At 37.0% G+C, this 15,405-nt stretch overlaps 1 protein-coding gene across 1 annotated transcript in view; it reads left to right on the top strand.

Moving 5' to 3' along the window:
- LOC128647506 (uncharacterized) overlaps window positions 1-15,405 on the top strand; it is a 179,869-nt gene that overhangs the window by 150,650 nt on the left and 13,814 nt on the right. The window contains exons 18-21 of the mRNA XM_053700290.1: window positions 914-1,015; window positions 6,382-6,509; window positions 9,957-10,095; window positions 11,239-11,318. Coding sequence (XP_053556265.1) covers window positions 914-1,015; window positions 6,382-6,509; window positions 9,957-10,095; window positions 11,239-11,318 — 449 coding nt within the window. The remainder of the gene's footprint in view (window positions 1-913; window positions 1,016-6,381; window positions 6,510-9,956; window positions 10,096-11,238; window positions 11,319-15,405) is intronic.

Below are 15,405 nucleotides of genomic sequence, written 5' to 3'. Positions count from 1 at the left end.
GCCCTGCCTTTTACTGCTTTGTGCACAGACATAGGGGTCTAGCAGAGAAAATCTACATTTGCATAAATATGGGAGAGCACAAATATACCACCAATGAAAGATTGGTTAACACTGATTCACTCTTGGAGGAGTTTTGGGTATATAATGGATTGAAATATACATTTAGAAGTTGTCTGAGGAAGGGGAGGTTTGTCCCTGAAATTTGGTTTTATTAATGTGATGTTTCAGGGGGGTACCCCTTCTTTAGACATGTCAGATATTTCACTTTATTGTCCCCCCCCCCCCCCTCGCTTGAAAAAATGTCTTCAGAATTATTTGTAAATGATGCAGGGCCAGCCCTACCCTGTCTTTTATCGCCTTGCTCTGTCTCTAAGCCAGGTCAGCCTGGTCCAAACCTGCTCAGGTGATTGTTATTTTGAGTAACCGTGACTACACAGTCTGATGGATAATACATGGTTATTCTTGATTTAATATGAACTTCAATAGCTTCTGTTTTTAATCCATTTTACTTGTTATTGATTAATTACAACCAATTTAGAAAATGCAGTGACAAAGTATGCTGCAAACTATAAATGCTATTGTAAATCAGACTAATACATTTTACTTATAAGTTTTTGCGTATGATTAAAAAAACAATAGGTGGTTTGAGGGGGCTGCTTGTCCTTAAAATGAAGGGGCCTATTTTAGTCCCAGTCCGGCCCATCTTGACCCTCTATTCTTTCAAAATTGTTTATTGCATCTTAACTTTCTGCTGTGTGATGAGAAAAAATTGGGTGGTAAACATATACAAGCCCACAGTTGTTTTATATGGGTATCTAGGGCCGGTCTGCAGGGCAATTGTGCGAAATCAGACAAAATGTTTTATGTTTGTTGTATTAAAAAAATTACACTTTGAAAACATTTTGTTTTTAAGTTGAGATTACAGAAGATAATCTTCAGTGACAACGAAAATCATAAACGCCAAATTTTTGAATTAATTAAGAAAGAAATAAAGAGATTACTCATACAATACAAGGTAAGAATTTTATGTAAAGGATTTGTAAACTCTCAAAATACTATAGACACTTTCTCCGGAATTGTTATTGTTTTAAAAGATAGATAATCCCTTTATTACCCATTCCCCAGTTTTGCATAACCAACACTGTGTTATTAAAAAACTTTTTAGCTCTGTGATTACCGTATTACCATGTGATTACCGTATATGAGTATCTAAGCCTCTGCAGACTGCACCCTTATCTCAGCTCTTTTGACAGACTTGCAATTTAGCCAAGCAGCGCTGACTCGTAAATTACTGCATGGGAGGGAGCACGATGTTATCTATTTGGCACACATGAACTCACGCTGTCTAGTATTGAAAAACTGTCAAAATGCACTGATATATGGGACGACCTTTAAATGAACATGAAACTCAAAATTCTTTCATGATTAAGACAGAACATGTGATTTTAAACCACTTTCCAATTTGCTTCTATTATCTAAACTGCTTCATTATTTTTTTAGTTGAAAAGCATATTTAGGTAGGCTCAGGAGCAGCAATACATTACTGGGAGCTAGCTGCTGGGGCGAGATTACATATACGGCGCAGGCTTCAGCGCAAACGCTGCAACCCGCGCCGCCCGTAATTTCCCCTCGCACATCGGGGAATTACATAAACCCTGCCGGCAGTTCATAAAGTGCCGTAAGTCGGATAAAATAGTGATGTCCAGAAATGAGCATAAATACAAATTTCTGGAGTCGCCAGTGACTTATGGCACTTTAGAAACTGCCGGCGCCCAAGAAAAGTAAAGAAAATATCAAATCTCCCGTAACAGTCTAACATGCCTCCCAAAAATAAGCCTGACACGTAAAAATCCCTATATCCGCAATCCCCCCTCTCACTACTAATAATAAATGTATTAACCCCTAAACCGACAACCCCCCAACAACGCAATAAGCCCAATTAAACTATTAACCCCTATATACGCCATCAAACCCACACCGCAAGTAATAACTAAATTATTAACCCCTAAATTTGCCAACCCCAACATTGCAAACCTCCTATTAACACTATTAACCACTAATCCGCCATTAACCCACAATGCAATAAACCTATTAAAACTATTAACCCCTAAACTGCCAAAGCCCACAACGCAATAAACCTAACCCCTAACCTAACACCCCCTAAATGAAGCCAAATTACCTCATTAACAAAATACTAAAGTTACTATTAAATTAAAAAAATCTAACACTACTTTAAAAATACAAATAAACTAAGTAGAAATTAAAGGGACAGTCTAATCAAAATTCTGGAGTAGACTGTCCCTTTAAGCTAAGATTACATAAAATAAAAAAGAAAATTACCAAATTTTAAAAAATTATACCTAATCCCTATGAAAATAAAAAAGCACCCCAACTAACAGTAGCCCTTAAAAGGGCTTTTTGCAGGGCATTGCATCAAGATAATCAGCTCTTTTACAACAAAATACACAAAGCCCCCCTAACAGTAAACCTCACCCACCCACCAACCCCCCAAAATAAAATAACCTAACACTAAAAACCCTAAACTACCCATTGCGCTGAAAAGGGCATTTGCTGGGCATTGCCATTAAAAGGGCATTTAGCTCTTTTACTGCCCACCCTATCTAAATAAAATTAAAAAAAACAAAAAACCCTTAAAAAACCCTAAGTCTAAGCCCCAGGTTGTTACTCACCGTTCCTGAAGTCTGGCGGAAAAGGTCCTGTTCCAGGTGGTGAAGTCTTCTTCCAAGCGGCGACCTCTTCTTTCTTCTTTCTGGAACATCCTTTGCCAATAGAATTTCAGTAGCTCTCATCCTATTGGCTGATTTGATTCTTCAAATTCAAATCAGCCAATAGGATAGGACTATTAGATTAGGTGTAATTAGTTTAAATATCTGATAATTTCTTTTTTTTATTTTGTGTAATTTAGTGTTCGTTTTTTTTTTTTGTAATTTAGGTAATTGTATTTAATTTAGGTAATTTATTTAATTGTAGTGTTAGTGTAACTCAGGTTAGGTTTTATTTTACAGGTACATTTGTATTTATTTTAGCTAGGTAGTTAGTACATAGTTAATAACTATTTAGTAACTATTCTACCTAGTTAAAATAATTACAAACTTGCCTGTAAAATAGAAATAAACCCTAAGCTAGCTACGTCTGTCTTTTATGGCGAGGTAAAAATGGAGTAAGATTTCTCCATTTTTGCCACGTAAGTCATTGCACTGAATATTGGATACCGATTTGTGACACTGTCCCATTTTAGCTTATGGGAGTAAAAATTGCGGGCGATGGTGAAATATACGCGCCACATTTATATGCGGCGAAGTATACAGGATACCAAACCCGCGCAAAAACCGGAGTCGCTGGCTTTTGTGGGCGACGCCTCATATGTAATGGGGACCCTGATGGGCATTTGTGGCTGCACAAAAAGGCCTCTCTTCATTGGTTCACCAGATTTATTCAGATAGCTCCCAAAAGTGCATTGATGTTTTTCCAAAAAGGATACCAAGGTAATGAAGCAAATTGGATAAAATAAATAAATTGGAAAGTTGTTTAATAATCATATTTCTATTTGAATTGTAAAAAATAAAAAAATAAAAAATGTTTGGTTTCATGTCTCTTTAAGGGCTTAGAAATTAGAATATAAATTTACCTAGATTTAGCTTTCAACAAAGAATACTAAAAGAATAAAGCAAATTTATTGATAAAATTAAATTGGAAAGTTTTTTAAGATTGCATTCCCATCTTATCATGAAAGTTTAATTGTGACTAGACCTTTAACAATTCAAAAATGTATAGCAAATGAATAAACCAGCTCTTTAGAAACGTTGTCATACCCTGACTTGTATAATCAACATATTGCCAATAGTCTCTGTGTATCATTTCAATTGTAATGTTGTGGAAGATTTATGCATAAGAAATAAAAATAAGTTTTAAAAATGTTCTAATTTTATAACGTATCCTAATTATGACTTATTCTCGGTTGAAAATGGGGAAAAAAATTTAGGATTTTTTTAGGATTTTGGAAGAGATTCTAATTCCTTCTCAGACTAGTAGTTGATCTTTTTACCACCAGTAAAGGAAAGAGTGATGATTTATTTGCTATCATGGTTCCTACTAAATTAATTTCAGCTTCTAAGCTTGGATCCATTAAAGGGGCATGAATGTCAAAATTAATGTTTCATGATTCAGACAGATCATGCCGTTTTAAGAAACATTTCTATTTAATTGTATTATTATATTTGCTTTGTTCTCCTAGTATCCTTGGTTGAATAACATACCCACGCAAACTCAGGAGCAAAAACTACTACTGAGAGCTAGCTGGTGATTGGTGATTACACACATATGCCTCTTGTCAATGGTTCACCATATGTGTTCAGCTAGGTCTGGGACTGATGTTAGCTCAGGCTTTACCCCTTAGCAGGGGTTAACACATAGTTATATGAATTTAATAGCAGAACAAGTAAATGCTTCCAAACACCAGAAAGTTTTCATTTAGCACTTTCCTGTCCCTTTAACATTTTAAGGGCCATCTTTGTGTAAACATTAAATGGCCTTGACCTTTAAGGATCATTTCTGATGAATTAAGGATGATCTGGATGTGCATATTTTTCCGACAACCCTGGCTATTAAGGATCCCCTAAGTCACTTAGTCCTGGCCTTTAAGGATCATATTCTCAGCATAGCAAGCTTTTGAAGACTTTAAGGGATATGAAACCCAAAAATGTATTTTGTGATAACATAATAACATTAGGCAAAACATTCAATTTCCACAGTGTAACAGTTTCAGTATAGAAAAATAAAAGCAGGCATAATAGCTTTCAAGGTTCATGAAAACAGCGAGCAATAGAGGGAGAGGGGTAAAATAACTCAAATTTGATGTCAAGAATGACGCATTATGCAAAAAGTTAAAACATTTTGGCGCAAAACTAACATCAGGAAATGACACAACTCGCGTCATAACAAACGCAAAACAACTAGCCTCAACAAAGACGCAGGAAATGATGAAATTTGCGCCATCTGAGGCGCAACTTCGCGCCAAAAAAAATTGCACCAAAAATGACGCAATAAAAAACAGCATTTTGCGCCCTCGCGAGCCTAGATTTGCCCGCAAAAAAAAGAAAGTTCATTTGAAAAAAACTGAACCCTAGGTGAGAAAAAAAGTTTAAATAAACTTCCCAAACATGATTCCTGTACTGAAACTGTTTAGACTGCAAAGGGAAATATACATAGACCTGACTCTATATATAAAACTTTATATTAATACATAATGCGCCAAACCATAGCTGAGAGTGTCTTAAATAATGATACATACACCCATCAACATATAGCAGACAGCCAAATCGGTACTGAAAACTATCAGCAGAGGTAATGGTATATACGAGTATATCGTCCATCTGAAAAGGGAGGTAGGAGATGAATCCCTACGACCGATAACAGAGAACCCTTGAAATGATTTCCTGCGAGATAAACCACAAAATCAATAGGCGATACTCTCTTCACATCCCTCTGACAAACACTATACTCTGAGAGGAATTGGGCTTCAGAATGCTTGAAGCGCTCATCATAGAAGAAATCATAAAAAAAACAAGCACAAACTTACTTCACCATCTCCATGGGAGGCAAAGTTTGTAAAACTGAATTGTGGGTGTGGTGAGGGGTGTATTTATAGTCATTTTGAGGTTTGGGAAACGTTGCCCCTCCTGGTAGGATTGTATATCCCATACGTCACTAGCTCATGGACTCTTGCCAATTACATGAAAGAAATATATTTTGTGATTCAGAAAGAGCATACCATTCTTAAAAAGTTTCCAATGTACTTGCTTCGTTACCATCATATTCGGTGTTGCTGTTGAAGAGATACCTAGGTAGGCATCTGTAGCAGTACATGGCAAGAAATAGTGTTGGCATCTAGTGCTCTTGCAAATGTATAACATTCTAGCAAAACTGCTGCCATATAGAGCTCCAGAAATGGGCCGGCAAATAAGCACACGTCCCTGCTTTACAACAAAATATACCGAGAGAACAAAAAAATTGAAAATAGAAGTAAATTAGAAAGTTGTTTCAAATTGTATGTTCTATCTAAATCATGAAATAAACATTTTGGGTTTAATATCCCTTTAAGCTGTTTCTTATAGTGTACAGATAGCCAAACTGATGCATATATTGTTGTAGCCCATTACACCAATCAGGGAGGCTGTATTAATATTAACATCAATGATCAGTTAAAATATTGAAAAATATGGAAATGGATATTCTATAATTGCGGTTCCAATGGCTTATGAAATGCAGTACATACAGTATTTGTACACATATTGTTTAGAAATCAGAGTTTTAAGGGTGAATTTACTGTATTGCTAAGACAATTTATCTTTTGTATTGCAGAATGGAGTTATCAGGCTTTTTACAGAAGAATTGAATGATGTGTGCATAAACATTAGACATAACAATATTGATTCATCTGCTTTTATAAAGCAAACCATAGGAAACCCAATGTCTGAGGCATTACAATGGTAAATACAAACTATTTCAATATGGCGACACCATGACTAAAGGGAGGTGGGAAATAACCTCAGTACTATGCTTAGTAATTTGTGTTTAATGTCCCTTTAAGAGCAAGGAAATGGTCGGTTAATACAAATATGGCTTTGGATATGTTGCAAGTGAACAAGGTAATCTATTAACTATAACTAGAAGATGTCTTGCTTTTTTTGTACTGAAATAAGGGTGGTACATACCCTACACTACAAAATAAAAATCACAAGCACAACAAAAAGAGCATGCTACATGAAGAATACATTTTAATTACACATTAATTAATTACACACTTTGGTAATATCCTATGGAACTCACTATAAAATGCTTTGAAATAGTAACAGCAGATTTTTTTTATAGTACCTTCATTTTACAAAGTGATCCATTCCAAATAGATCTATTTAGTGCATGGCTCCTCCCAGCTGTCCACTCTGACCAATGACAAAGGAGCTTCTGAACACAGCCCCTGTAACTAGGATTACCATGTTTTCCTGGACACTTATGAGTTGCACATGCTGCAGGGTGTACAGCAATGTACGTGTATTGTGTTTCTAGACAGCTATATTCATATTCCTCCCTGAACACCCTGCAAGATGTGTAACTCATAAGTGTCCAGGAAAACATGGCTGAGGTGGCAACCCTACTTGTAACACTGGTGCCTGCAGGTGCCAGTGATATATCCCATTAGCCCTAACCACAACATCTTCTAAAATAAACCTTATGACCCCCCTCAATGGTATAAAACATTTTTTGCTGATCTGGCTCCCAAACACAATTCCCCCTGCTGCAACAATTTCACCCTTAAAATAAATTCCCTCCCTCTAAACAATCTCCATCTTTAAATACTTAAAAGGACAGTAAAGTCAAAATCAAATTCTGAGCATGCAATTTTAAACAACTTTTGAGTTTACTTTTCCTATCCTTTGTTGAAAAGCATACCTAGTTATTTTCAGGAGCAGCAATTCACTACTGAAAGCTAGGTGCTGATAACTGGCTGCATTTATATATGCCTTTTGCCATTGTCTTACTCAATGTGTTCAGCTAGCTCCCAGTAGCGGATTGCTGATTGCTTCAACAAAGGATAGCAAGTGAACAAAGCAAATTTAATAAGATAAGTAAATTGGAAAGTTGTTTAAAATTGTTTGCTTTATCTAAATCATGAAAGAAACATTTTAGGTATTCGTATTGTGAGCTGCTGTACATAACAGAAGCAGACATAAGATACTATCACTATAATGTATAGTGACTTCCTTTGAAAGCAATAGCTGTTGTTATTACGTAGAAGTTGCAGAAGAGCTTGATAGCAATAAGCTGTTGTGCAGCTTGTGAGTGATGACTGACTTGCTGCTGCCGCTATAAAACTGTTACTCTATTCATGTCAGTAGGAGGAATAAGATCTAGGGGCCTATTTATTAATGTGCGAGCGGACATGATCCGATATTGCGGATCATGTCTGCTGCACATCGATAAATGCTGACAGCATACACTGTCGGCATTTATCATTGCACCAGCAGTTCTGATGAACAGCTTGTGCAATGCCGCCTCTGCAGATTCACGGACAATCGGCCGCTAGCAGGGGGTGTCAATCAACCCGATCGTATTCGATCGGGTTGATTTCTGTCCGCGGCCTCAGAGCAGGCGCACATGTTAGGGAGCAGCGGCGCAGGTTAGGGAGCACTGGGCAGGTTAGGGAGCAGCGGGGCAGGTTAGGGAGCAGCGGGGCAGGTTAGGGAGCAGCAAGGCAGGTTAGGGAGCACTGGGCAGGTTAGGGAGCACGGGGCAGGTTAGGGAGCACGGGGCAGGTTAGGGAGCACGGGGCAGGTTAGGGAGCAGCGGGGCAGGTTAGGGAGCACGGGGCAGGTTAGGGAGCAGCGGGGCAGGTTAGGGAGCAGCAGGGCAGGTTAGGGAGCAGCGGGGCAGGTTAGGGAGCACTGGGCAGGTTAGGGAGCACGGGGCAGGTTAGGGAGCAGTGGGGCAGGTTAGGGAGCAGCGGGGCAGGTTAGGGAGCACTGGGCAGGTTAGGGAGCACGGGGCAGGTTAGGGAGCAGCGGGGCAGGTTAGGGAGCAGGGGGCATCAAGCTCCATACAGAGCTTTATAAATATGCCCCCCCTAGCCTTTAATTTGCTTTCAGGTTAGCATTTCCAGACCTTTATGAATTGCTGCTTATATTGATATATGCACAATTGTATATCAATAAGTATTAGATGGGCCCTCAAGTGATACCTCAATACCTTTGAAATACCTAACGAGTATCAAGATTGATACTTAAAAAAACAATTCTGTGTTACATCTGACCATTTATAGCTTAGATATCTAATGTTGCATTCAATATTTCAATATTCAAAATATATTTAGAATTTGATGTTGTAGTTTTTGTCTATTGAGTATTAAAGTTCAATATTAAAGGGCTAGATTACAAGTGGAACGCTAATATATTATATACATGGGCAAATTTGGCTGTTTGCGGGCAATGATAAATAACCATTCATTACAAGTGACCGGTTATTGCTGCCGTGAGCTCGCGGTAACAATTAGCACTTATAAAATTAATCAGATCAAATCTATGGTTAATTTTATAAATGTGCCCCAAATGCCCACAAAATACAGTGGTGTGAATTTTATTAAAAAATAAACATTATAGCATTATTATTTTTAATAAAATAACTGCACTAGGCAGTTTTTTGGGGCTAAAATTAGTGGGAGTGGGGTGTTAGAAAAAAAACGACACTGATAAGTGCCTTTACATTGCGGTCTATGGGAACTGAGTGTTCCCAGTAAATATATATATATATGCTTTTATAAATATATATTTATGTGTTAATATGTGTACATACACATATTAACACATAAATATATATATGTATATAATCATATACCTATATATTTACAATTTGCTACCATCGCTGCACGACTTCCCCCTTTGCTGTGCTAGATCTCATGCCGCGTGGTCATGTTCACATTGTGGGCCACTTCAAATACCAGCGCACAATTGCATGCACTGGTATTATGAGTAGAGCGCAAATATCGTGCTCGCGAAAGAGCAATTTTACACTCCACTTCTAATCTGGCCCAAAGTATTTAGTATTGGGACATTGTATTATTGGCTCGATCACTAATACATAGGAGTAGATTTATCATAGTGCGAGCAGACATGATACAATGTAGCATATTATGTCCGCCGCACATCAATAAATGCCGACAGCATACGCTGTCGGCATTTATCATTGCACCATTGAACTGCTGGTGCAATGCCGCCTCCTGCTGAATCGCGGCCAATCGGCCTCCTGCAGGGGGTGTCAATCAACCCAATCGTATTCGATCGGGTTGATTTCTGTCCTCTGTCTCAGAGCAGGCGGATAAATTATGGAGCAGCGGTCTTTATAATTCGGCCCAATAGTAACTAAATATTTTATGTGTTTTACAGGTATGTTGGCAAATATAAAATGCCATTCGATAAACGAACAGTTGACAAATGTTTTGAAGAAAGTAAAAAAAGAAGTTTAAAAAAACACATTCTGAATCTCGCATATGGGATGAGTGACTTGGATCATTCGAAACAAGTGGTAATTTACAGAAATAAGTGTAACCTGCCTTTTAGGTGTGGGTGTGTCTATTGTACACAGAAAAGTCCCCCCCCCCATGCACAATAAATATCTGAATGGTTTCCTCAGTAAGGACCATTACACCTTCATTGTATCATCAACTTAACAGCTATTTCACCTCCTCAATCTAATTATTTTGTTCTACTGTAGCTACATTAAAAGCAGAATAATTAGGAATGAATTTGACCAAGTATAATATATTCCTTAGGTTCATTCCAAATTTATATCCTTAAGCAATCACCAATCAAATGCATTGTCCCTGTAGCTGATTGCTATACAGAAAAAAAAGCAATTATTATTGCTGAGAAAGCAATATTCAATCTCTAGCGACATTTAAAATGTGAAATGTGAATATTTTTAATGTAATCTGCATATCGGTGGTATGTGCAGCCACTTTATGTGATATAGTAAGGGTAGCCTCAAGACATTGTGCTCCAGCAATGAAATGACGCCCCTCACTACAATCTAAACTGAACCCTTGTCTGCAATCTCAAACATTAAAGTTTAGCATATTGAGATTTCAGCCTATGGGCCACATATGAGACTAAATTCTCATTAAAAATGAGCTGGAATATGTTTTCCATATGTACCACACCTCTCAAACACTGTCTGGGTTTAGTGGTCACCACCTAGATATGGTTAACTGAATATAGAATGTATACAGAGAAAAGGTAGCAGAACATTAATTCAGAAAAAAATATTTTTTCAATTGCTATGATAACCATACAAGGATGTCAAAATATAGGGGATCCATTAATCAATGTTTCCCAATCCTGGTAAAAACTAGCGCTATCTAAAAACATGACAAATGGCTGATCAGTTGATTACATTTACTATGGCCTATTGGTGCATTTGTAGACTATGTTGAGAGTCACTGGTTTAAAATTATACTGTAATTTAGGTGCCAAAGGGGGTCACTGTGTGTACAATTGAATATATAAGCAAATTAAAGATAATGATAATCACCTTGTAGAATTTGCTAACACTTTAGTTACTATAAACTTTTCACATAGAAACTCCACGTCTGCTCCAGTGATTTTGTTATTGCAATAACTATATGTGCCATAAAAATACAATTACAAAAGCTATATTTTTTCTTTACAGGTGAGGCAAAATATTGAGCGAACAATTATGGATGTGACTGTTTTTTTTATTGAAAATCTTATGGAAATCCATGAGGCTAGGTAAGAGAATAATAAATAATTATTATTGTTACTAATATCCCCACCTATCAAGTGTTTATTTTATATTATATAGTATCATTACAAATACATCAACAATGTCCCCAGCATTAGTGTAAATCTTATGGTTTATTTATTTAGACAGTAAAAACAGGGACGTTTCAGGGGTAATCCCCTTAGTCATGCTTAAGTTAACTATTTAAGTTAACTATTTAAGTTAACTATTTTTCGCGCTAGTGATAACATTCTGAGTGCATACTCCCTCTTGTGTGCACATTATGTCTACACCAGAATTTTTATTGTTTAAAAAGATAGATAATCCCTTTACTACCCATTCCCCAGTTTTGCATAACCAGCACGTTTATATTAATATACTTTTTACCTTTGTGATTACCTTGTATCTAAGCCTCTGCAGACTGCCCCCTTATCTCATTGCTTTTGACAGACATGCAGTTTAGCCAACCAGTGCAGACTCCTAAATAACTCCACTGAAGTGAGCACAATGTTATCTATATGACACACATGAACTAGTACTGTCTAACTGTGAAAAACTTTAAAAATGCTCTGAGCTAGGAGGCGGTTATCAAGAGTTTAGAAATCATTTTGAGCCTACCTAAGTTTAGCTTTTCAAAAATACCACCAAGGGAACAAAGCAAATTTGATGATAAAAGTACATTGGAAAGTTGTTTACAATTGCATGCCCTATCTGAATCATGAAAGTTTAATTTTGACTAGACTGTCCATTTAAACTGTATGTATATACAATTATTCATGTGTACACATTTGTGTTTATCTGTCTACACTTTCAATTTTACCCTAACATAGGGGAAACAACATTTAAAGTCAGGGATATAGAATGAGCCAACACCGCTCAAATATTCGGTGTAAGAATTTAGAAGCTCCTCTGTCCAAACACTTTCTGGAGAAGGGCCACAACATAAGCCAATTGAGATGTCAAATCATAGATCATATATGGCCACCCAGAAACAGCATGGACAGAGAAAAATTGCTCAATCAAAGGGACATGTGGTGGATACACAAATTGGACACATTGGCACCAAGGGGCCTCTACAAAGATTATGATCTCACTATCTTTATAACAAAAGTGTCTCTTTTTAAAACAGTTGTATCTCTTTGTATAACTAATAGGACCATAGTTATGGTAAGATTGAGAGTGTAGACAGTTAAACACAAATATGTACATGAATAATTGTATATACAGTACATATAAGTATAACGACAGTTGGTTTATAAGATGTAATGACATAATATGCCCACAAGAGGGAGTATACACTCAGAATGTTGTCACTGGTGTGTAAAATAAGATTTAAAAGGCTTGAAGTTTGTTTGTTAACTTAAAGGGACAGTCAACGGAAATTGTTTTATTGTTCAAAAAGATAGAAAATCCATTTAATACCCATTCCTCAGTTTTGCACAGCCAACATGGTTATATTAATATACTTTTTACCTCTGTGATTACCTTGTTTCTAAGCATCTTCTGACGGCCCCCTGATCACACGACTTAATCTATTGACTTGCATTTAAGCCAATTAGTGCTGTGTTGTTAGAATCCACGGGCGTGAGCTCAATGTTATCTATATGGCTCATATGAACTAGCTTCCCCTGATGTGAAAAGCAAATACAAAAGCAGGTGATCATGGGGCTGTCTTTAAAGACTTAGAAACAGACAGAAATTTAGAGGTTTCAATGTTATAAAGTATGTTAATATAACCACATTGTTTGTGCAAAGCTTGGAATGGGTAGTAAAGGAGTTATCTATCTTTTTAAACAATAACAATTTTTGTGTTGTCTGTCTCATTAAGTATGACTAAGGGGATTACCCTCGAAACATTGTTGTTTTTACTGTCTAAATAAAGAAGCCATAAGATATACACTGGTGCTGTGGACATTGTTGATGTGATATACTTTGGAGGGGCTTGGCAGTGTTCCTGGTCCTATTGTGCACCTTACAGTTCAGTGGTGCTACTCATTGCTACATAGTATCATTACAAATACAAATATAAGCAAAAGTTTTTCACATGGATCTTAATATTTACATTCATAAAGTCATACTTTTATTTACTCAAAACTTTTTAATAGGTGTTCTCAAGTTTTTCAATCCCTTCTCCAAAAGTGTCAGATGTAATTCAAAGCTAAAATTTATAGTTATATGGCTATAGCTCCAAGGACAGAAACAAGTGTAAACCAATAATAAAAATGCTTGTGCGCTTCCCAAAGTTTATCAGATTCATGAAATACACACACACGATTCATTCAGATCACTTACAAATTATAGAGATTTTGAGCTCACGAATGACACTGTCAATGTAATTAAAACTTGGGGGTCGATCCGATATAAAGCGTCGCCTGCAAAAGCCGGCGACGCCAATATTTGCGCGGATTTGGTATCACATATACGGCGTAACCTAGAAGTTACGCGCGTATATTTCTGCCGTCGCCCGTAGTTTTTTGGGCCATAGGCAGGTATACCAAACCCGCGCAGTTTGGTATCCAATATGCAGCGTAAGGACTTACGTGGCGAAAATGGAGAAAACTTACTCCATTTTCACCTCGCCACAAAAAGCAGCCGTAAGAAGCCTTACGCTGACTATTGGAGCCCCGTAACTCCCTAAACTAACTAGAAAATAAACCTAACACCTAACGCATGCGCAATGTCTATCTCCCTGTCAACCGCGATCTGCTAAAATAAACCTAACACCTAACGCATGCGCAATGTCTATCTACCTGTCAACCGCGATCCCCCCCCCCCCAATCCCTAATAAAGTTATTACCCCCTAAACCGCCGCTCCCGGACCCCGCCGCCATCTACATAAACTAACCCCCTACTGTGAGCCTCTAAAACCGCCGCCATCTACCTTATCTATCCCCTAATCTGACCCCTTACACCGCCGCCACCTATATAAAAATGATTAACCCCTAATGTAAGCCCCTTACACCGCCGCCATCTCTATTAAAATGATTAACCCCTAATTTAATCTACCTACCCCGCCGCCAGCTATATTATCTATATTAACCCTAAGTATATTATAGTTAATATAGGTATTACATTATATATATTAACTATATTAACCCTAATTATATTAGGGTTAATATAGTTAATATAGTTACTATAGTATTTATATTAACTATATTAACTCTATCTAACCCTAACTAAATTTATATTAAATTAATCTAATTCATTTATAAACTAAAATATTCCTATTTAAATCTAAATACTTACCTATAAAATAAACCATAAGATAGCTACAATATAATTAATAATTACATTGTAGCTATGTTAGGGTTAATATTTATTTTACAGGTAAATTGTTAATTATTTTAACTAGGTATAATAGATATTAAATAGTTATTAACTATTTAATATCTACCTAGTTAAAATAATTACCCAATTACCTGTAAAATAAATCCTAACCTAAGTTACAAATACACCTACACTATCAATAAATTTAATAAACTACTAACATCTATCTAAAAATACAATTAAATTAACTAAACTAAATTACAAAAAAAAACAAACACTAAATTACAAAAAATAAAAAAAAGATTACAAGATATTTAAGCTAATTACACCTATTCTAATCCCCCTAATAAAATAATAAACCCCCAAAATAAAAAAAATTCCCTGCCCTTTTCTAAATTCAACAAATTTCAAAGCTCTTTACCTTACCAGCCCTTAAAAGGGCCTTTTGTGGGGCATGCCCCAAAGAATTCAGCTCTTTTGCATACAAGAAATACAATACCCCCCCCCATTACAACCCACCACCCACATACCCCTATTCTAAACCCACCCAAACCCCCCTTAAAAAAGCCTAACACTACCCCCCTGAAGATCTCCCTACCTTGTCTTCACCACACCGGGCCGAACTCCTGATCCGATCCGGGCGATGTCTTCCTCCAAGCGGCAAAGAAGAATTCTTCCTCCGGCGACGTCTTCCTCCAAGCGGCAGCAAAGTCTTCATTCTTCCGGCGGCATCTTCAATCTTCTTTCTTCGCTCCGCCGCCGCGGAGCATCCATCCCGGCCGACTGCTGAACTTGGAATGATGTACCTTTAAATGACGTCATCCAAGA

The sequence above is a fragment of the Bombina bombina genome, chromosome 2 (assembly GCF_027579735.1).
Source record: "Bombina bombina isolate aBomBom1 chromosome 2, aBomBom1.pri, whole genome shotgun sequence".
NCBI classification, from domain to species: domain Eukaryota; kingdom Metazoa; phylum Chordata; class Amphibia; order Anura; family Bombinatoridae; genus Bombina; species Bombina bombina.
The sequence above is the reverse complement of the archived record's forward strand: the minus strand, read 5'-3'. Positions and strand labels throughout refer to the sequence as shown.